The sequence below is a fragment of the Haliotis asinina genome, chromosome 12 (assembly GCF_037392515.1).
Source record: "Haliotis asinina isolate JCU_RB_2024 chromosome 12, JCU_Hal_asi_v2, whole genome shotgun sequence".
Classification (NCBI taxonomy): Eukaryota; Metazoa; Mollusca; class Gastropoda; order Lepetellida; family Haliotidae; genus Haliotis; species Haliotis asinina.
Window position 1 is genome coordinate 41,026,030 of NC_090291.1, and position 24,666 is coordinate 41,050,695.

Genomic DNA, 24,666 nt, shown 5'->3' on the forward strand with positions numbered 1-24,666 from the left:
CTCACTATACCTGATGCAGTATCTAGTTGCGTCCCATACGTGTGATTGGGTGTCAAGTGCGTGACTAGGAAGAAGTGAACATGAAGCGGATACAGAACTGCAGCCATTTCCGAAGGGTAGTGACGCTAAATACCTCACCACGTATGTGAGCAGTAATATTGACGTACAATTCAAGACAGAACGGTGAGTTATAATGTCACATTACAACCAAATGAAATGAATGATGACATACTCTTCTGATCTCTCCCTAGAATTGTGTCCCTTACTTGTGATTAACGTTACAGTTCAACCTAATGAGTGAGTGGGTTTTGTTTTACACCGCTCTCAGGAATATTCCAGCTGAATGGCGATGCAACCTAACATCTCATTTGCCGGCTGAACCTGTATTTTGATATAGTTGGTTCGTTTGACAGACGGGACAGCGATAGCATAATCTTCTCTCCGTAGTGTTGCGTCCCTTACGCCTGATAAAGAAACTCTGTGCGTGAGTTCGAATCCTAGTTTCGCCCAGATAATGTTTATTAGTTTAAAGGTTACATCACTCCATCCTTTTTCCCAAGAGAAGTTCACATATTTTTTTTTATATAACTGAGGGGTAACCGAGTGGTTAAAGCGTTCCCACGTCACGTGGAAGACCCGGGCTAGATTCCCACATAAGACAGCGTGTTAAGTCCATTTTTAGAGTCCCCGCTGTGATATTGCTGGGATATTGCTAAAAGTGGTTTAAACTTTAACCTAAACTCACTCATTTAAACGGCATACTGTTCAGTGAGTGAGTGAGAACATGCACCAGCAATAAGGATATCACTCTTTAATTTCTATAAAAATATTATTTGGATACAAACTGCTTTATAAATCATCATGTAAATATAACATGATAAAGAATACACATTCATGGCACGATAAAGCATCAACAAGAGCACAAAAGCAACAACATTGCAGGTGTAAATATAGCGCAGCAAAGCGTTCAACGGGTAAATATGTCTCAGTTCGAAACACGAAAACAATCAAAACAATACACAGTTATATGCACGGAAGCAAGGAACAATAAAAATATTTTGGAGTTGAACTTTGGGGTCGTATTGTACTGCAGATCGCGTTGTCGGTTATTCATCTGTCTGTCTGTCTCTCTGTCTCTGTCAATACTCCACCCCACTCCCACCTCATTATATGCCGTGATAATTGAATTAACACATGTAAATCAGCGATCACCTGTGTCATTACAGATTTGAATGAACCCTTTCAAATGAATTTCATCACTGTTATGCTTTTTCATTTTAAGGAAACTGTGTCCATAGAGACTCAAGAGAGGTATCTCCCTGGCGTTGATGCATAACATTGCTTGTGTGACTTTCAAAACATATTTCACTTAAGACTAGTACTGTTCATACCGATAACTTTCGAACTGAATAACACAATTATACTTGGGATTATTCTTCCCCAGTAACGTACAGCTTCTTGTACTTTTGTTAGCTTGGGTTTCATTCGAGGTGGCTGCGTGGTTTAGACGGATGACTTTGAGAGCGTGGATTCGAATCCCGAATGGGACTAAACCATTTCAAATGGCATTGGGTATTCACATTAGAACTGATGGAAATGTACACTCCTTTAGAACCATGCTTGTCTCCAAACTTAAAATTAACCTCTCTGGACATGAGGCCACACAGGACTATCTATGATACAGCGGACTCCTTTCCCAAGACCACCTGGCTTCCTCATAGGACTGCGGTCACAGTATAGTGTAATATGCTGAACAACGCGGATCTGTACATAACTGTGGTATATGTACCTAATATGTACGTTATACAAATAAATTGAGCATGTTTTCTGTGAATCCTCACTAATAGCATGACAATATACCACAACTGATGAACAAGTTAGCTATTAACGTAGAACTATGAATCATGTAGCTCACCTTCCCACCGACAAATGTCTTTCTGACACACGTGGTTGCTTCATCTGTGTACGTGTGTGAAACGTGTGTAACATGCGTGTGTAAAGTGTAATATGTGTGTGTAACGTGTGTAGCGTGTGTAACGTGAATGTAATATGAGTGGGTAACGTGTGGGTAACGTGGGTAACATGTGTTTCGAACTTCTATAATATAGGCAGCGAAAGATGGAGCTGATTAAACATTGCAAGATATGAACTCAAACTGACTCTATATAAGATGAAGGCATCCCTCTTGATTATTATGAATGTTTTTCGCCTTGAAGCGGTTTGCTAACATTTTCATATCAGTTGACATTGAGTATTATCAAGCTTAGAGAATCACCGAGAGCCTTTATCTGTGGCCATGACAATTGAAAATATTGTAGGAATATAATTATCAAATCTGTTATCGATTATTTCATGCTGGGCAGTCCTACCCCCCAGTTGCACAAGAGACAAAGGCTTCAGGGCTAAAATTTCCATGTAGGTGCACGTCTTCGTGTAACATCAATATGCTTTAAACCCATCTGACTCACTCACCGCTCGATATATGTATCATTTAATTGTCTGTGAACTGGTAAGGGAAGGTGTGAATGAGTCTGTAAGTTGCAGTTATTATGAGAGTAATGCATATGAACATTACATTGAAACAGTGCAGATACGACAATCTATGAAGAGTGGAGATGACAGCCTGAGAATATGAATGAACACCGGGGCTCTAAGCGACTCTGACACTATACGAGCCTACGATTGACCCGAGCTGGTCGGACTCTAGACTGAAGCTGGCTTCCCTCTTCCTTTGGCTACGAGGAAAGAAAGTGGGGGACATCTTGATAATCTTGTTCCAGGTCTCCCCAGGACGAATCCTCCTGAAAGACACAAGTATGGTCACCATGGTGAGGTTTGGTGAGAATGGATTTGGTGAGGTGAAAGCAAGGTTTGATTTGATGAGGTGAGGATTGGTGGGATTGCATGAGGTTGGACCAGGTGAGATTTGGTGAATGAGATGAAGGACTTATTGCAAGGTTTGGTGATATGAGATTGGTGAGGTAAAGGGCGGGTCTGATCAGGTGAAGAGTGGTGAGATTATGTAAAGTTGGAACCCGTGGGGTTTGGTGCTTTAGATGAAGCGAATTATGGTGAGGTTTGGTGATATGAGTCAGTGAGTGAGTGAGTGAGTTTGGTTTTACGCCGTTTTTAGCAATATTCCAGCAATATCACGGCGGGGGACACCAGAAAATGGGCCTCACACATTGTACCCATGTGGGGAATCGAACCCGGGTCTTCGGCGTGACGAGCGAACGCTTTAACCACTAGGCTACCCCACCGCCCCTTTGGTGATATGAGATATGGTGGAGTAAAGGACGGGTCTGATTAGGTGAAGGTTGGCGATTAAGAAGTTGGACCTGGTGAGATTGTTGAGTTAGATGAGGTGAATTATGGTGAGATTTGAGGTGATGAAGAGAGGTGATGGATGGTGAGAGGATGTAAGGTTGGATGAGGTAAAATTAGTCGAGATGAGATTAATGAAATGTGGCGAGGTAAGTACAACACTAGTTTATCATGCCACTACACACGAGAATAGAAATGATATTTCAAGCTATTATGTTTCTCATCCATACAACCTTCACCATCAAGAGATGAGCAAAATAATACATAACACAGCATGTTTTCACTGAATGTGAAGGGTGTTTTATAAATTCATCAACGTTTTGATATGTAGATATAATGTGCCTTACTGTATTTTGATGTCATTGACGGGATCCACCATTCTCATGTTGCCTTCAGTCTCCACCGTGCAGTTGGTCATCAGGACGGGGAGCGGGTTGGTGAAGGAGATGTCCACCTCTACTATCTCCCCGGCTTTAACAGTGGAAGGACCCTGTATAACACAGGACATGTGACAGTATATAAACATTTAACTTACCTCACACATGAATGTCGCTCTCTGATTGGAAATAATAGAATAGTGCTTAGCCAATCTACCCCGCTTACAGGCGTTGTATTTATTTTTCTTCTATGAACACCGCTGGGAAGTCCGAACTCTTCTGGTGCTTCATGGTAGTACTTTTTTATCTCGAATAACATTGAATCATGCATCAAGCACGGAAATTACCGATGTTTTGCGATTGGAAATCGATGGAAGGGAGATAACTGTTAACGTTGTGTCGTCTGCAAAATGGCGGTTCGCCTCGCATTCTAGAGAAGTGCTTCAGACAGTTTAAAATTAAAATTCAGGCGTTTGGTTGTGGGCTCGAGGAACACAAGCAAACCTCGAGGGTACATGAGCCCATGCCCCCTCGTGACCAGTGGACAACTTATAATATATTGATGGGAGCGGGTTGGTGAAGGAGATATCCCCCTTCACTATCTCCCCGACTTTAACAGTGGAAGGACCCTGTATAACACAGGACATGTGACAGTATATACACATATATATTGATGGGAGCGGGTTGGTGAAGGAGATGTCCACCTCTGCTATCTCCCCGGCTTTAACAGTGGAAGGACCCTGTATAACACAGGACATGTGACAGTATATACACATATATATTGATGGGAACGGGTTGGTGAAGGAGATGTTCACCTCTACAGCCTACTGGCTTTAACTGTGGAAGGACCCTATATAATACAGGACGTGAGACAGTATACATTACAAACTGTTCACTGGCCACGAGGGGAATGTGTTGATGTACCCTCGATGTTTGCTTATGTGAACAACGTATTTATTTTACCAAATACTTCAATTTTAATTTTAAATTGTTTGAGGCACGGGTACACATCTTTGTACGAAAAACGAAAAACAGCACGAAAAACAGAATTAGATCTAGGGATATTACCTTCCATCGATTTGCAATCGCAAAACATCGGCTCTTTTCGTACATCGCACGTGATTCAATTTTATTGGAGGTACAGAATAACTACCACGAAGTACCAAAAGAGTTCGTCATTTCCAGTCGGGTACATATAACCACCTATTGCAGTGGTCCGAGCCAGATTTTGTGAAATATCCCATACCCTTTAAAGGTAAGTGAGTTGAGTGAGTTGCGTTTCACGCCGCACTCAGCAATATTCCAGCTATATGGCGACGGTCTGTAAATAATCGAGTCTGGACCAGACAATCCAGTGATCAACAACATGAGCATCGATCTGCGCAATTGGGAACCGATGACATGTGTCAACCAAGTCAGCGAGCCTGACCACCCGATCCCGTTAGTCGCCTCTTACGACAAGCATAGTCGCCTTTTATGGCAAGCATGGGTTGCTGAAGGCCTATTCTACCCCGGGACCCCCTTTAAAGGTACTGTTTATACGTGAACTGATGTATTGTAAAACAAATTCTTAACGTTGTTTTAAAAGATTATTATCATGAGTTCAGTAAATGATGAAACTCACTCTACGGGACGAATCACAGAGTATCTGTGCAGAAGACTCGACTGAGTGTGTCACAGTGCCTGAAGGATCTGTCATGAACACCAGACTGAGTGTGTCACAGTGGCTGAAGAATCCGTCATGAACACTAGACGGAGCGTATTACAGTGCCCCGACAGTCCTGGGTGTTGCACATTACATCAACCATCGATTCAACTATATAACTTGATTGCTAATGACTACATCACATTGAATATCAATAGCTTCACTATTGAGTGTAACCCTGAATGTCTACATATAGCTGACCTCACGGACAAATAACAAACTTACCTGTATCTCAATATCGGGTCTGCGAAGCCGGAAGGATAGTGTCTTTGTGACGATGTTGTCAGTCTCCTTGACAGTCGCCACAGCCTCTATGTGGAAGTTGAATCCGTCTTTGGGGCGTGACATTGCCTGCTTGGGCGTCACACTCAAGATGAATTCACGGCCTTATGAAACCCAGACATAATAAAACATATACCTACCGACAACATTGCCCAACTCTTTCCCGCGTGTAACATCACACCTTAGTCCACGACATGTGGTTGCTGTTTAACATCGCGCTCAGCAATATTCCAGCTATAATGCATTCAGGAAATAATCACGTGTGGACCAGAAAATCATGAGCATCGATCTACACAGTCCGGATACGAAGACATGTGTCAACCAAGTCAGCGAATCTAACATCTCGATCCCGTTGGTCGCCTCTTACGACAGGCATGGGTTGCACGACAGGCATGGGTTGCACGACAAGCATGGGTTGCACGACAGGCATGGGTTGCACGACAAGCATGGGTTGCACGACAGGCATGGGTTGCACGACAAGCATGGGTTGCACGACAGGCATGGGTTGCACGACAAGCATGGGTTGCACGACAGGCATGGGTTGCACGACAGGCATGGGTTGCTGAGGCCAATTCCAACCCGGATCTTCACGGGTATGTACGATGTGTGTCTCATATGTATACATTGTTACATCTGCTAGTAATGTCTCTATGATTGGTGTCTGTAATTTTGAATGTACTCTCTATTGTATGTAATATCTCATCGCAAAGTCTCATGTGACCACAATGTCCCAACGATTTATTGCCGCTTGTAAATTCCATAGTGCAGTCTACGATATCTGTTTCATTTGCTACGTCGTTGAATATACACTCCTGAAGATAACACCTCAGTACAGTCTACGATATGCTCCATTCGCTGCAACGTTGAGTATACTCTCCTGTCTGTAACACGGCAGTGCAGTCTACGATACCTGTTTCATTTGTTACAATGTTGACTATACTCCACTGCTTGTAATATCTCTACACACTCTACCTCGTGTGCCTGCAGTGGCGCACCGACTTTCTGTCTCTTTCACTCAGCAAGGTCTACGATATCAACTTGTACTCACCTGTCGGTAATGTCCCAGTACAGTCTACAATGTCGCACCGACTTACTGGTGCCTGTGTTATCTCAGTCTTTGGTTGCCACGTGAGCACTACGTTCTACTTACTTTTTCCAGGCTCTAATGTCGTTGTATCCGTCGACCGGGCAGCCGTCCCTGTCACGACACCGTAGTACGTCTTGTAGGAGACTTTGAGAGCCAGGGAAACGGTACGGACGTCGTTGCCGTTGTTGGTAGCGTTAACATTGACGTCAAAACCGTTGCCGACGAGGATATCACCTATCTCGTTGATGCGCAACTCTACACTCTAGAAGAAAAACAAGGCCACTGTGTTACAATTCTGCTACTGTAATTAGGGTGAGTTTAAATAATAATTTATCAGGTGAAGATACACACATGAAATCAGTAATGAGATAGTATAGTGTTCCATTTGTCTTGACCAATGAATATCCTTGTTAGAATTGGTCTTCAAACAGCCCATGCTTGTAGTGACAGGCGACTAACGGGATCGGGTGGTCAGCTTCGCAGATTTGGTTCATGCGTGTCATCCTATTCCAGGCTGGGGTGGAGTGAGGGGATAACGTATTGTTTCGAAATAACAAAGACGCCCACCCAAATTCAAACATTTATCATACAATTATTTAAAAGGTTACTGATCTGATTTTGTCAAAAATCGATCTCTGTGATTCTGCATTCTCCTTTAAGAGTTCCTATTGCAGTTACAGTGGGATGGGCATACAAATGCACCTCTTTGAGCATAGACTTGTATCTACATGTGATAAGTTCTCGTCAACGTCGTGAAGCTCCTGGCAGTGTCATCCACACCGGTCGCCACACGTTGTCGTCCCTTGTCCTACCACGCAAATCTGGCGCTTGTGCTTTTGTAGCATATTATTTTTGAACATGCACCAATTTCTATAAAAGAGATTGGACCCGGTTGGATTTAAACTCAGGTAAGATAAAGTGTATAAGTTGTACTCGAAAAGAGTGAGCGACGAGAGAAGGTTCCCAATCCGAACAAATATACACATGTAATACACCTGTTGGATCCTGAAGCGCCAAAGGGATGCAACTCTGTATACACAACAGGCAGTAATGCCTAACATATGTATACTACTGAAAAGACTGAAGATTGGTTATAGAAGAGACGGCGACCTCTGACACTGGAGGCTCTTCATCCTCAACATCCAGGTTATCCATTCTGAACATCGCCTCGGCCTGCCGCACCACTTCCCGCTCCCGGGCCGACCCTGTGTGGAGTACAAAGGTATAAAAACTACTGGCAGGCAGTGTCAGATCACATATGTCATACTGTATGGCAATTTTACTTCACTGCCTAGTGAACGTCGAGACTAAGATTAATGCATTGATCTCAGTCAGGTGCGAGTCTGGGTCTGCGTGCATCCGTGTGTTTCATAGCACTAAACACACTGAGATTCCGCGACGAAATTTCCACGACATGGACCGACACGCCTTTATACAGACTCTGATCCGGTCAGTCAATGTGTAATCAACTTAATGGCTACCTCCTGGCTGGGCACCAACAAGCGCCGTATTTTAACATGTGTTATGGGATGTCCAGTAACAAGGAACCTACCTTCAGGGTACTTGTACTGGTCAGTGAGGTCCAGTCGTTGCAGTCCAACCCGCGGCTCTTGGGTCGCCTCGTGGGTACTGATCATCTTCCCAATACTACAGCGTGGGAGAAGAAGAACATCAGATTACAGGAAAACAGAAAGTAGAAACCTCTCATGAGAGGGTGGAATTCTTCGAATGCACGCTCATACCTGGAACAGGGTGCATAATCGAGTCCAGTGGTCTCTTACAATCGTTACTTAGAGTTCTGTCGGATCCTCAGCTACACTGACACAGGATTCGAGAACTGTGGTAGTAAGTTACTGTATGTACACTGACGGAGTTAATATAGTAAGTTGACTACACTCAGAACAAAACACTTTCTGACGGCATTCAGAAACAAACACTTTCTGGCGGCATTCAGAAACAAACACTTTCTGACGGCATTCAGAAACAAACATTTTCTGACGGCATTCAGAGCAAAACACTTTCTGGCGGCTTTCTGAACAAAACACTTTCTGACGGCATTCAGAAACAAACACTTTCTGACCACATTCAGTAACACCAGGGATAATCTACAACAGGGACAGGTCACTCGCTTGTTTTCTTTACCATTTGTACTAATTAACGTGTGCTCCAACGCACACAGTGACTTGGCTTGTTCCCAGCGCAACTTCAGTTGTCTTTAAAAGAACTTCAGCCAGTTTATTGTATCAATCGGAATTTTACAATGAATGAATGAATGAATTATAGTAAGAATTAAGAGTAAGAATTATGTGAATGAATGAAAGAAATAAAGAAAAGGAATAAAAGAAAAAAGTACATATGTGAATGAATGAAATAATAAATGATACACCACTGCTTTCCCTCACATGTTAAAGAATGCAAAAGTATCACGAGAACACGTGTTAACATCAGCTGTCCTTTTAAAAAATCTAATGGAATGGACATTAACAAAATGTTAACTGACACTGTCACACTGCCCTCAAAAATAAAGTGTAAAACTGTCACAAAACGGTGTAAGACACCTTTCCAGTTTTGTCAAATAATAACATCAACAAGAAAGAAAGAAGGTATGGAACTATAATCCTCAAGCATCAATGGCGTCTCAGATCAGATCGGCAGTATGTCATACTTTTCACACACCTCAAATACACCCTAACATTTTGTTTTAGATTATGAAACTATTACTATTACTTGCAAACACATTTCACCCGATAATATATTCTCCTCATAAGAATTAAAGGTGTATGTGAAAGATGTGTTTGAAGTAATAACTAGAAACACTCAAACAACGGCGTATAGCATTTTAATGGCCGACCAGAACAGATCGGCGATATGTCAAATTTTTCACACACCTCAGTTACACCCTAACATTTTTTTAAGTCATAACACTGTCACTATTACTTGCACATACCTTTCAACTAAAGGTATGTTTTCCTTCTAAAAATTAAACGAACGTGTGAAAGAGGTTTTTATCGGCACAACTCGGTCTATCTTCGCGGGACCCGTGAAGGTCCCGGGGTAGAGTAGGCTTTCAGCAACCCATGCTTGCCACAAAAGGTGGCTTGTCGTAAAAGGCGACTAACGAGATCGGGTGGTCAGGCTCGCTGACTTGGTTGACACATGTCATCGGTTCCCAGTTGCGCAGATCCATGCTCATGTTGTTATCACTGGATTGCCTGGTCCAGACTCGATTATTTACAGACCGTCGCCATATAGCTGGAATATTGCTGAGTACGGCGTAAAACTAAACTCACTCACTATCTTCGCGGTGAATCGAGAATAGAAGCCAGTGAGCCGTAGCACTTGAAACTTTACTACAAACTTACTGTCCTAATACGGACAGTAATACCAATTATTTGACTTAAACTGAAGTGACAAAATAGTTAACTTATCTTCTACATGTAGGATTTTAGTTGTTACAACACTCAGCGAACTTAATCAGCAGTGGAAAACAAAACGGGCTCAATCTTAAATACAACGCTGCCACATATTGGCTACACTGGTTACGTAACGACCCGAGACATATGTTCAGCGGCTTTTCGAGGAGTTTCTTCTCCCCCTTTATATAGGCTCCCTGGTAACACTCACTTTCTGACGGCATTCAAAAACAAACACTTTCTGGCGGCATTCAGAAACAAACACTTTCTGCAGCAGGATAGTGTTAAGAGGAGTCGAGTCGTATTCCATGCTTTGATGCCGGTGGGGCGGGATACGGCCCACTTTCCCGATTACCTGAGATTCGATAACGCATACAACGTTTAAGTCGTCGGAAGGTAGTTTTGCCGGATCCAGCCGGAGCAGATGTTGATTGGCTCATCCAAGTCACGTGTTCACATAGGATGACTCATAAACAGCACGTCACAGGCGTGGAAAAGGGAATGAAAGGTGGTTGTTTTAATGCAGTCATACTGAAAACCCGTTCATGACGTGAGAAAGCAAAAGTAACGTGATATGAACAGACTGATTTCAAATAGCCCGCGCTAAACAGAACGTGCGGCCTACTTCTCCAGCTTTCTATTAAAATACCAATTGAGGGTGTGACTTGAAACTGTTTATAACAATTTGTAAAGAAAGTGTGTGTTGAATTATTCAGCCCTGTCCAGCCCTGGATAGTTGAACCAGACGTTTAAATGACAGTTCATGCCAGCGTTTCGTTTCAAAATATGTAGTTTTGGTTATATAATCTAACACGACATGCTAAAGGACTGCATTCAGAGCGTTGTGTTCTAAAAATAAATGTTTCGATATACACGCGGACAGATACATAATTGTTATTTAGAAAGCTGATTAGTCATGAAGCAGTGTAACAATATGAAACCAGGCTTGTTGGGAAGGGTTGAAAGTACAACAAAGCACAAAGAGAGATGGGCTGTGTCAACATTATATGGACATTGCTCATGCTAAGCTGTTTCATTCAAATATAACTTTAGGAGAAATAAATTTTGATTTCAAAGGTTTTGGTGTCAGCCCCAGTCATCAGTGTACCGTATCAATGTGTAAGGGAAGATGCATTGAACATTTGTTATATGGAAAGGGAGAGGCCATTAGTATTCCTCTAATTAAACCTTTGTTTCGTTGTAGTGTGCACATTTGCTGGCGAAAGAAAAACTACTAGTCAGTCTACTGTACCATAGAGTTTATACTGTCTTACATGTGAAGGAGGAAATCTTAGAAGACATTCTCTTCTTCACAGCACACTTGTAGCTATGCCTTAAAAAGCGATGATATTTTGATTTTAATTTGGTTTTGCAATACACACATATGTGTTCTGTACAGTCGCATTGATTAAGCATATACAATACTGTGTAATCCATCGATTAGGGTGGTGCAAAGTTCTCTCTTCATGAGTGACTGTGGATGTCAATACACAATTCCAAGTAGTACGGTGTTACACACTGGAATTGCATTGCCTCACTTCCATCAAGATCTGTCCTAATAGGTTGTGTCCACGCCTGATTAATTCATTCCTAATTCTGGAATCCGAAAGAGACGGAGAGGCAAACAACCCATAATCAGTCGTAAGGGGGTCCTTCGACTAACACCTTGGTGGATGTATTCAGCAGCCGGGACTAAATGTCTATAGACTGATCATGAGTGAATTTGCATTTTTCACCACTTGTGGAGTAATCTTGCGCCACGCGGTTGGATCAAAATTCTTCACACGTTTACCTAACTGTTTCTGTTCAGATAGAAATGATGAATTAAGAATACGCTCAGCAATAAATACATCTAAAAAGGTGAAGGCTTTGCAATACATATAATACTGCCCCGAACAGTTACAGGCTTTCCCATTTAATTCTATCTTCACAGGATAGTGTTGACTGAAAGGACTCTTCCTCGAATAGGGGTATACATGGCGTTCATCTTCAACAGTCCCCGTGTCATTCGCATCACAATCTACTTCCAAAACCGACTTGTTTTAAGGCACAACTGATGAAACTGACATCCTAATACTAAGCTGTTTTTTAACTGAGGTTCTGTTCACGTGACTGTGCATAAAGTGTAAAGGATTGAATGAACGCTGTCTTTTACACATTGTTATAATAGTTTCAAGTTGTAACCTGCATTGATATTTCAATGGAAACTGGAAAAGTAGGTCGCGAGTTCTGTCTAGCGCGGAATATTTGAAATCCAACTGTTGTCCGTGTGTATGTCGAACCATTTATTTTTAAAAACATTACACTCTGAATGCAGTTCTGATGTAAAACTAAAATCGTTTGCATCATGGTAGATTCTATACCAAAATTACATATTTTGATACGAAACGCTAGCATGTGAACTTACATCTGGCCCAACTATCCAGGGCTGGACAGGGCTGAAGAATTCAACACTTTCTTATAAAAATTGTTATAAATAGTTTCAAGTCGCACCCTCCATTGATATTTCAATAGGCAGCTGGAAAAGTAGGTCGCACGTTCTGTTTAGCGCGGGATATTTGACATCGGACTGTGTTCAGCGTTATAGACAATGCATGGCGACTTGACTTCTTCGTTATTGTGAGCACCCTGTTGAATTAGTCTGACTGTCCATTCGTTACAGTTTACATTTGATTTCTCAGGTCAGAATGGGTTTTCTGAATGACTGCATTAAAACAACCTTTCATCCCCCTTTCCTCACCTGTGAGACTCTGTTTAGGCATGAGCCATCTGATCACGTGACTTTGATGAGCCAATCAACATCTGCTCCGGCTGGATCCGACAAAGCTACCTTCTGACGACGTGAACACTACTACTTCTGAATCACACAACAGACTCTGCTTTTGTCAGATGTATCGCAGGAGAGGTCGGTTCTTTTCCTACCTGTTTGGAGTTCTTGACACTTGTTTCAGTTTCTTAGTCACTGCATTTTCAGCCCAGACCACTTTGTCCGAGTTGACCTCGGCGAAGACAAAGGCCGTGTCCTGTCCGATGTTGATGAGCCCCTCCTTGATGGCTGTCACGGGTGAGGGACCACAGCAATAGACGCCTATAACCCCATGACGGATATGAGTAAATGTGAATAAGTTATCAACAGTTACACAAGCCAGTAAACCATAATAAACACCAACAATCTCCTAGGTCTGAAACTCGCAATCTACAATCCCCAAACCCTTGCTTCACCTACTCTCCCTTACCCCTGCTACACCTACCCTCCCTCACCCCTCCTACACCTAGCCTCCTTGACCTCTGCTTTACCTACTCTCCCTCGCCCCTGCTTTACCAACCCTCCCTCACCCCTGCTACACCTACCCTCCCTCACCCCTGCTTTACTAACCCTCCCTCACCCCTGCTTCAAATACCCTCTCTGACACCTTCTTTATCTACCCTACCCCACATCGGCCCCACCCCCTGCACCACCTACCATCACTAGTCTCCTGGGGTGTGGCATCAATAACCTGCCATCCGTCAAACCTGCTGCCAAGATCAGGGCGACTCATCCACACCTCGTTCCAAACATGGAAGTTCCTGCCAAAATGAGGGCAAATACGATGCATATATTTAAAAAAAAAAAGAATCGATTGATGCCAGGAAATCATTAAACTCTAAATAGTTTAGTTATATATACATTTACGAGCCGAATTGCCTACACTGTACCTACACTGCCAGACAAAAGGATGTATCCTCAAAATATTGGATATGTTCCCCAACTCTAGACGAACAAAATCTGGCAATGACATCTTCCTTTAGTTAATACATACCAAACAGAATCCGAGGATATATCTACGAAGTCCCCACGACTGGTCATCCTGTAGATTTCGTCACAGCTTAAACGTTCTTTGTCGCTGTTATGAGCCGATTCGAAGTTGGTGATACTACGGCAGGGCAGTCCTAGGGCTCGGCACACTGTGGGTACAGTGAGGAGTTTATTAAAACATGGAAGTTGAAAGCGTTCATTCTTATGGTCATGGAGTTTGTGAGACTGGCAATATGGCTTCCCTACACTAGTCGGGTCTACTCACAGGACACTTTCATATCTAGTCCTATGTCAACGATGAACGTTTTCGTTGGTTGCGAATATTTTTATTAGGTAACAGAACACAGTATTCAGACTGTTCTTAGCCCTTTTTGTTTAACATCGTGATTGATATCTCCTATAGTTAAACATCAAGAATGTTTGATCCTTCATACACTTAAACAACACACACACTCAGTTACTCACATAAAACAAACGCACACAGAGCAAAAAGGAAACCATTTCAGCACACACACGATTAAGCAACAAGTTAAACAGATCTACTACCACTACCACTACCACTACCACTACCACCACCATATTACTACAACTACCACCACTATTACCACCACTACCACTACCAACAAAGTCAAGAATGATTTCTCTTCAAAAGTTACACAAAAGAGACTTTTCCTTAAGTACGACAAAACACATACAATCCCCCCCCCCAATAAAAAAAATAAAATAATATAAAATAAAATAAATAAATAAAATAATAATGAAAAAAATAAAAACAAAAACAAAAAAAACAACCCCCCCAAAAAAAAAACAACAACAAAAAACAAACAAACAAAACAAAACAACAAAAAGCATAAAACACATAAACCGTTTAACAAACGCGCAGTTACATAACACGTTAAATAAGACTAATTCTTCTTTCTAGACAACACACATACACAGTCATGCAACTAAAATCATGGCTCCATTGTGCAGTTACATAACACGTTAAATAAGACTAATTCTTCTTTCTAGACAACACACATACACAGTCATGCAACTAAAATCATGGCTCCATTGTGCAGTTACATAACACGTTAAATAAGACTAATTCTTCTTTCTAGACAACACACATACACAGTCATGCAACTAAAATCATGGCTCCATTGTGCAGTTACATAACACGTTAAATAAGACTAATTCTTCTTTCTAGACAACACACATACACAGTCATGCAACTAAAATCATGGCTCCATTGTGCAGTTACATAACACGTTAAATAAGACTAATTCTTCTTTCTAGACAACACACATACACAGTCATGCAACTAAAATCATGGCTCCATTGTGCAGTTACATAACACGTTAAATAAGACTAATTCTTCTTTCTAGACAACACACATACACAGTCATGCAACTAAAATCATGGCTCCATTGTGCAGTTACATAACACGTTAAATAAGACTAATTCTTCTTTCTAGACAACACACATACACAGTCAAGCAACTAAAATCATGGCTCCATTGTGCAGTTACATAACACGTTAAATAAGACTAATTCTTCTTTCTAGACAACACACATACACAGTCATGCAACTAAAATCATGGCTCCATTGTGCAGTTACATAACACGTTAAATAAGACTAATTCTTCTTTCTAGACAACACACATACACAGTCATGCAACTAAAATCATGGCTCCATTGTGCAGTTACATAACACGTTAAATAAGACTAATTCTTCTTTCTAGACAACACACATACACAGTCATGCAACTAAAATCATGGCTCCATTGTGCAGTTACATAACACGTTAAATAAGACTAATTCTTCTTTCTAGACAACACACATACACAGTCAAGCAACTAAAATCATGGCTCCATTGTGCAGTTACATAACACGTTAAATAAGACTAATTCTTCTTTCTAGACAACACACATACACAGTCAAGCAACTAAAATCATGGCTCCATTGTGCAGTTACATAACACGTTAAATAAGACTAATTCTTCTTTCTAGACAACACACATACACAGTCAAGCAACTAAAATCATGGCTCCATTGTGCAGTTACATAACACGTTAAATAAGACTAATTCTTCTTTCTAGACAACACACATACACAGTCATGCAACTAAAATCATGGCTCCATTGTGCAGTTACATAACACGTTAAATAAGACTAATTCTTCTTTCTAGACAACACACATACACAGTCATGCAACTAAAATCATGGCTCCATTGTGCAGTTACATAACACGTTAAATAAGACTAATTCTTCTTTCTAGACAACACACATACACAGTCATGCAACTAAAATCATGGCTCCATTGTGCAGTTACATAACACGTTAAATAAGACTAATTCTTCTTTCTAGACAACACACATACACAGTCAAGCAACTAAAATCATGGCTCCATTGTGCAGTTACATAACACGTTAAATAAGACTAATTCTTCTTTCTAGACAACACACATACACAGTCAAGCAACTAAAATCATGGCTCCATTGTGCAGTTACATAACACGTTAAATAAGACTAATTCTTCTTTCTAGACAACACACATACACAGTCAAGCAACTAAAATCATGGCTCCATTGTGCAGTTACATAACACGTTAAATAAGACTAATTCTTCTTTCTAGACAACACACATACACAGTCAAGCAACTAAAATCATGGCTCCATTGTGCAGTTACATAACACGTTAAATAAGACTAATTCTTCTTTCTAGACAACACACATACACAGTCAAGCAACTAAAATCATGGCTCCATTGTGCAGTTACATAACACGTTAAATAAGACTAATTCTTCTTTCTAGACAACACACATACACAGTCAAGCAACTAAAATCATGGCTCCATTGTGCAGTTACATAACACGTTAAATAAGACTAATTCTTCTTTCTAGACAACACACATACACAGTCAAGCAACTAAAATCATGGCTCCATTGTGCAGTTACATAACACGTTAAATAAGACTAATTCTTCTTTCTAGACAACACACATACACAGTCAAGCAACTAAAATCATGGCTCCATTGTGCAGTTCAACAAGAATCGTTCCTTTCTTGACAACGCCATTTAGCTGGAATATTGGTGAGTACGGTGTAAAGCTAAACTAACTAAAACAAAACAAATACAAAGACACAGGACGAAAACTATAATAGTTGCACCCTTCAGCATTTCAACGGGGATTGTTCTCTTTAGACAAGAAAAACAAACAAAAACACTCATGCACAATTGAAGAACGTACACCATTACTCCCTCTTGAAATTCAACAAGAAGGACTGTTCCTTTCAGACAAAACATAAACACACAATGATCCTGATGCAAACCCCTGCTAAACAACATTGCTTCCATGTCAAATCGCCATACTGATTGTTGACCCTACCTGTAGTTAAAACCCCTGCGAAGACCCAGCACTGTCCGTACTTGACCGGTTTTCCGGTGGACATGTATTTCTTCAGGATCTTCACACTTCCCGTCCATGACGTTGGGCTGGTTCCACCGGCGTAGTTATCGCTCCAGTTGCCCGTAAGGACGCCGCTGTCGTCGGAGGAGTTTACCTACCAAAGACAACCAATAAGTATATTTCTTCTGGCGAATGTCATTAAAGGGAAAGCTGCTTAGGTGACTGTATGAACATTATTTTAGATATTATTTTACACTGCTATCAGCATTATGTACACGACGTGTGAACAGCGAAGCTCCGACAGACAGATTGTGGTAACCGTTGCTAGCTAATGTGCAATGCACGAGATATATCATCAACCGGAACACGGACTTACGATCTTTGACAGAATTCTGGCCACCTTGGTTGCATTCCCCATAGCGCGAGTCATTTTAAAGTCGAAACCCCTCCTGACGAGGTGTAGAGCGGCGTCCAGGATGCCGTCCTCAAACTGAACAAGTGGTTGACAAAGATAATGATGATAACGATAACTACAAAATTAAGAGCTAAATGAAAATGACAACGACAGCGAAGACAATGATGATGATGATGATGATGATGATGACGATGATGATGATGATGATCCAGTTATCGATTCCATTGCAGACAAAAGTGCCAGATGCTATTTTGTAGCATCACTCCAGCAAATACAGCGATAATGAATTATGTTGCTACGCATCATGATAGTTTATTCTGTTTTAAACTGAATACAGCAAGCGTAACAAAAAACATTCCGTTCACACCAAAACATCCATAAAAGATGCAATAATGATTTAAAAAGTACTCTTCTGACCTGGCCGTAGTACCAACTACTGCCTCCCATCTTATCGAATGTCCCATAGTACAAGACCCCCGAGTCGTTCTCCACGGCTTCCGCGATCCAGCTCTGGTCAGGGAGGTATACGACATCCTCTGTAAGTAGAGGTAAACGAATAGTGGGTTGTTGTTGTTTTACGACGTAGGAATATCTCACCAGCTTTAGCAGAATATGACTTATTGGTCACGGGTTGTAAGCTGAAACGGTCCCGTTCCACACATCAGGTAGCATCAGGTCTATCGATGTTGAAGTATGGGAGTGAACACCACTTTCTTGATTGGGACAAGTGATTCATGTAAGCGTGTTCGTTGATATGATATAATCAGACAGTGTTATCAGTCATTTCTTGAAATGACTAAAACTTTCAGTCAACTCGTTGGCAGGGAAGTGTTGAATTCTCTGCATTTGGATAAGGAGACCTGAAAGTAGTTTCAACGGTCATTTCTTGTGACTAGAGATCATTAATATCATGCATTCTTGAATTGCCTGACAGTTTCAGTCATTTCACGAAATGACAGAACAAGTAAATGAATTTATTATCTCCCTTGGTTGGCTTTTTATCCAATCAGGTGTCTACACTGGGAAGTTGAGCGAACCAATCACAACTCCTATCTAACCGATTGAACTTGACCACACAAATGATGCAGAGGTACTCTGAATGAGGTAGAGTTCTTGCATATATGTTTTCACTTTTCAGACGTGTCAATTTGTTTGTATGATTTGTCTCAACAAACATTCGCACCAGCGACGGCTATCTATGTTGGAACTGACTAGCTCGGTAGTAATGGCGGCTTAATGGTTAGGAAAAGGGAGGTAATAAAACTATCGGTCCGAGCCGTTGATGCATCCAGGGTATAGTTGAGATTTATTGTAACGTATGCCCTACCCTTGTAACGATTATCGAGCATGGCAAACACGGAGCTTAATTTGTCGCGTAAACCAGCCTGCATCCTTAGGACTTTAAAAATTCAATTATGCGTCAAACATGTTATGGCTTGAAGACTAACGACCTTTAGTATGCAAGTATAATATCCGTGCTTGAATATTCTGTCTCACCTTTACACCATGGATTAAAGATGATGTTGATGTCTTCGTTGTGGTTGTACTGCCAGATGAGGTCTTTGCCGTTCTCCACGTCCACGGTGGTCCTGACAATCAAATCCCAAACTCCGACCGGGGTGGAAGCTGGAGAGAACACTTCTACTGTGAGAGAGTTACCTCCCTTCTTGGCGACGGTGGCGCCCCATCTCCGCGGCTTGTAGGACGTGTCTCTACCCTCTCCAACCTTGATGGATTCTTTGACGGTGCTGTTGTTCTCGTCAGACGCTGTAACAGGAACGTGATTGAGAACCTGATGACATCGACAGCAACACCCCGCCCCATTGAAACGGTTGGTTGGTCTAATGTCAACAACAGCACAATCCAGGCGTCAGCATGATCATTAGTCTGAAGAACTGGGAACCGATGACGTGTGTCAACCAAATCAGCGAGCCCTACCACCCGATCTTGTAAGTCGCCTCTTACTCCCTTTTGGAATATGGTGTGTTTTCAGACGCAGAGTGTCCTAGCAATGTGGTATGCAGGAATTAAATAGGATCCTGTTTTATTACGAATGTACATTCTAAGCTGTTCACTGATCACAAGGGGAACCGGGGTTGATGTACCCTCAGTGTACATGCTCAGGGAACATAAACACGCATCGAGAGTACATCAACCCCACGAGATCCGAGGAACCAGTGAACAACGTATTTATCTTACCGAATTCCTCAATTTTAATTTTGAAGTACGGGTGCAAAACGTTTTGTAGCCATCTCCTGGGTTTGCAGACGACAAGTAAAACAGAGTTACAGTTATCTCCCTTCCATCTATCTTCCCTTCCTCTGTTAAAGCTCGGCAGACAGTAGAGGTGGACATAACTTTCACCATCCCGCACCCATCAATATAATACAGGTAAACGTTGTTCACTTGTTACGCTGGTGATATGGGTTGATGTGCCCTCTATGTTAATCTTCCCCGAGCCCTTACCAAACTGTTAATTCTGAATTCCTTGAAGCACAAATCTTTTTGTAGCTATAGCTAGCATTTGCTGACAAGAAAAACAGACTTATCTCCCTTCCATCGATTTGCATTCACGAAACATCGGTAATTTCCGTACATCATACATGATTCAATGTTATTCAAGATAAAGAATTACCGGCATGGAGTACCAAATGTGTCCAACATTTCCAGCGGAGTGCATAGCAAATATTAATCGCTTGCAAGAGGGATACATTCAGAATAATAAAGGAGCGCTCAGCCAATCAGAAAGAGACATCTATGTTTGAGGAAACAAATTTTGGTTTTTTTTATTAAATTTCGAGATTTATTATATTTTTAATGTAATGTATATCGTTATAGGACCGAGAGACGTTGTCTTTCGATTTCCGTCAAGGTTCCTCCTCTGCACAGTCCAAGCGGAGCGTATGAGATTTGCTAGTAAGGACAAGTCATGAAGGATAGACCGCTGTGTTGTACACAGTATGAAAACCTCGGGATATGTTAATATTTCAAGGATCTTAACCGGAACCAACAGATAAAGAAGATCCTCACAGCGTGAGTGTGGAGAACTCTGCACATCATACTGCCATTCTTTCTAATGGTGGGCTAGACATGCACATACATTTGGAAGAGTCAATTAATGTGAAACATTCATACCTAAAGTGAACAAAAGCGTGATGTCGTTCTTGTCGATGTCGTAAGGTCTGTCGAAGGTGATGGTGATGAGGAAGGGCTGACCTCTCCTGACCACCAGCTCGGCTTCCTCATTACCCCTGACCTCTGTGCACTCATACATGTCAGTGTGGTGCTGCTTGGTGTTCTCCGCTATGTTAAGGTCAAGGTTGGTCACGTGCAGTTTCGTTGACAGATCAGTGCCTGGTACTTCCGGTTGCTCATTTTCGTCTTCGTCGTCCCCTATTTCAGAAATGGTAAATATTAGCTTTGTCTTCCCCGGAGAAAATAGTGACGCTTTACCCAGGGTTCTTGTCCGTAATTATCAAGAATGTTTTGAACACGATCTACACATCCACTATGGAATTGGTCATTTAATGATTCCACGAGTGTGTAGAAGTCAAGTGTGATTTGTGAGGTATTTCGATAGCAGCAGAATGTGGCTGAAGTCATCTTCATATCACAGGATGCCTCGTATGGTATTTATGGCCATCTCTTCCCGGAAACGTGTTTCCCTTAAGACCCACATGAACCCGTTAGTATTTACAACTGAAATTCATCGCAACATGTAATCCCCGGGGTATGTGAAGGTATATGTGAAAGTCTGGCCAATTTGATCTGAAAACACAACACTATTTTAAAGGAAAACAGTTGTTCTGACCTGACCCATCATTGCCAGTGCTAATATTTTCTCTCTTCCTCAGATATTCTCTCAACCAGTCCCTGAAACGCCTGTCGCGTTCCCAAACCGCGGGCCTCCTTCTCGGTCTGTTGGAGTACCAAGGTCGACTGAACCGGTCTCGCGGCATCCTGGGCCGGAAGTAACGGTTTCGACTTAATCCATTGCTGAAAAACAGGTCAACGTGTAACTTTAATTGCAAAAACGCATGAAACTATGCTAGCCACTGTGTCAGTGTTTTTGACACTGTTTCATTATATTCAAACTAAACGAATCTATATCAGCATTCAAACTGTATGTAAACACGTAGAAATTCTAACTGTTTAAGTTGTTTAAATGTTATAAATTGTAAACACGTTATGAATTTAAATTCTAAACACGTTTAGATTATGGCGGTGTTGTGCTTTAGGTCGTGAAGTGAAATCTGAATTCTTGTGTTATACAAAACCCAAAACAAAAACTTGTAACATGGAATAAAATGATACTTTTTGGTATGACTGTTCCATGGCACTGCTTGATTCTGTGCAATTCCGAATATTACTTCGAGAATGAAACGCCATATCTGAAGCATTACTGAAATCCGCAAATCCGGAATAAAAATGTCAAAGTAAGCCCCCACCCCCACCATCACCCCCAACAACCTCCACCACATCAGGACGCCATTCGAAATCTAAGACGATCGTAATTTTAAAGTCTTCAACAACACTGGTGCTTTACGTTTTCGGGCGTTGGCTGTGAACTACTCAACCAAATAGTAATCACGTCAACTGCTTGTGTTTGTGGATATATAGCATCTGTAAATTTTATTTACTTGAAACATAAATTGTCATTTACACACTTACCTTAAACTGATGTTCCGGATGTTTAGGGAACTTGCCATCGCCGTTGGCAGTGGATTTGGACTGACGTAAGTGTCTAGTGTGACGCCGTTCCTGAGACGTTGTCGACAGCTTTAGAAACCTCTCTACCGACAAACCCTGTTCTGCAAGGTCAGCAAAAAGAACAGTGGGGATTTATATTACATGTTTACCGACATTGTATTTACATTGCATTTAACCTGACAAACCTTCCACTTGTGTTATTACGCCTATAAATCGTTCTCTTATGGATTCAAGAGATTGTAGACAGCGCCTTTATCTCAAGTTCATGATGTCTATGAGCCAGTGACCTTGACAGTTTTGACGTCAGTATCGGCGGGCCGGGTTCACGCCAACTATAAACGTTCTTGTGCACATTGGACGGGTATGTATATATGCTGACTTCAAAACTCAAGTATAAGGACAAATGAGGTCGACATTCCCTCCATCTAAATAGATATCGACACTATCCTCAAAAACCATATTTACAGTGAACTGACATGTTATATTGGGGTATAACAATGTATATAGGAGTGACGAAGCTGGTTCAGCCTTAGCCGAAGGTAACCGTACCAGCTATACAGTCCGTCACACCGTATAAACCGGACAGTTTCTTCCGTCCCGCCGAGTGCCGGTTTAGACAGCTTCAACTGTAACACATAACAACGGAAGCAGAACGGTTACCATTATGAGGACGTATAGACATGACCCCCATAAAGGGGGAATAATGCTGAGTGCGGTATTAAAAACCAGTCAACCAACACATGGGAAGGGTCTGGCGTCTCGAAAATAACAGCAGGAATATACACTCTTCAAAAAAAAGAAACGCAAAACCCCAAAATCAATGATTATGTTATTCAAGGGCGTGTAGATCAGCGGAAAGCAAATGAGAATAACAGTCATCACAGTCATTATATTACTGCTGTCCTCAAGGTGATGTTGACGTCAGTACCTCGTATGACCACCTCCAGCTGCTACCACCTCCCGGGTGCAGATCGAATAAGTTATTGGAAATTTTGTTGTGGAATCCTTCTCCATTCTGCAGCATGTGGAACAACTGTTGAAGATTCTCTGGTGGATTATGACGTCGACGTACCAGTCTATAGATCTGATCCCAAAGGTTTTCGATTGGGTTTACATCTGGGGATTTGGAGGACCAGGGGAGGGTATCGATGTTGGTATTGGCCAGGTAGTCCAGGGTGGCACGGGCTGTGTGGGGCCTGGCGTGGTCCTTTTGGAAGAGCTGTCATTGACGGTTAACAAGGTGAAGGACGTGCGGACGGAGAATCTCGTCGATGTTTCGATTGGCCGTCAGATTGCCTTGGACAAGCACAAGTTCCGATCGGCGGTTGTATGAGATCGCTCCACACACCATAACACTCTCTTCCACCGTATCACCGTAGTCACATGCTGTACTCGTGCTTTGCACGAGACAAACAATCAGTGTGCCTGACATCCACGCATATCATGACAATCTTGATTGATAAAACCGTTCAAACTCATTTTTGGTTGCGTTTGGTCAAGCGTGGTCTTCTAGAACATTCCAAAAACAATGCGCAACCCTTAAAAATGTCTGAATTTACATATGTGTACAAAATGTGTATGTGTAAGTCTCGTTTTTTAATTTCATTTTGCGTTAACTTACGACAATGTCGCGGTATTTCCAAACTTGCGACAGCTTTACGAGAGCTTCGAAAATATGTTTTGTCCTATGTCTACGACCATCGTAACTTTTGGTGTATGTTCTTGCGATCAGACGACGATAAGAACGCTTCGAAAATCTGGGTCACACGTTGTACGAAACAAACAAGAAATGGCTATTCAATTATTAAGTGTGATACTTGTATCGCGATGAGTATTGTTTACGTAACGTTCTCAGGCAGGTAACATTAACAAAATGTTTGCAGTTATATTTTATCAGAAATCAGAAAAAAATGGCTTTCACTTTGCTGTCACTAAAGGAAAAGGTTAGGTTGACAGGCTGTATACATACAGTAGGAACTGACCGTATGTTGCAAAATGTCCATAGGCTGCCGCGTTGCCCCGTTATATCATCTTTAACGCCAGGCTACCCCATAACCCCGTTATATCATCTTTAACGCCCGAGTGTCTTAAAATGATCATGCCCTGAAAGGTTGTTGTTACCCTGTTATCATCACAGTGTCACACTGATAACACATTGACAATACAACATGA

At 41.7% G+C, this 24,666-nt stretch overlaps 1 protein-coding gene across 1 annotated transcript; it reads right to left on the reverse strand.

Annotated features, from left to right (window-relative positions):
* Positions 1 to 1,667: 1,667 nt before the first annotated feature.
* LOC137258092 (protein-glutamine gamma-glutamyltransferase K-like) lies at positions 1,668 to 22,595 on the reverse strand. The gene is made up of 16 exons (XM_067795648.1): positions 22,456 to 22,595; positions 21,596 to 21,780; positions 20,920 to 21,177; positions 19,282 to 19,551; positions 18,202 to 18,320; positions 17,746 to 17,859; positions 17,349 to 17,523; positions 13,989 to 14,133; positions 13,652 to 13,755; positions 13,111 to 13,276; positions 8,328 to 8,422; positions 7,886 to 7,980; positions 6,839 to 7,037; positions 5,632 to 5,792; positions 3,672 to 3,814; positions 1,668 to 2,801 (listed from the first exon to the last, which is right to left on the reverse strand). The coding sequence occupies exons 1-16, from the start codon at positions 22,491 to 22,493 to the stop codon at positions 2,651 to 2,653; spliced, it is 2,418 nt and encodes an 805-aa protein (XP_067651749.1). The 5' UTR covers positions 22,494 to 22,595; the 3' UTR covers positions 1,668 to 2,650.
* Positions 22,596 to 24,666: the final 2,071 nt, after the last annotated feature.

Bases quoted from the DNA above. Each gene is read 5' to 3' on its own strand.
- LOC137258092 (XM_067795648.1), bottom strand. From the start codon at position 22,493: ATGGCAAGTTCCCTAAACATCCGGAACATCAGTTTAAG. The intron at 21,781-22,455 runs GTAAGTGTGTAA...CCTGTTTTTCAG, and splicing joins ATCCGGAACATCAGTTTAAG to CAATGGATTAAGTCGAAACC. The intron at 21,178-21,595 runs GTCAGAACAACT...TTTCTGAAATAG, and splicing joins CACTGGCAATGATGGGTCAG to GGGACGACGAAGACGAAAAT.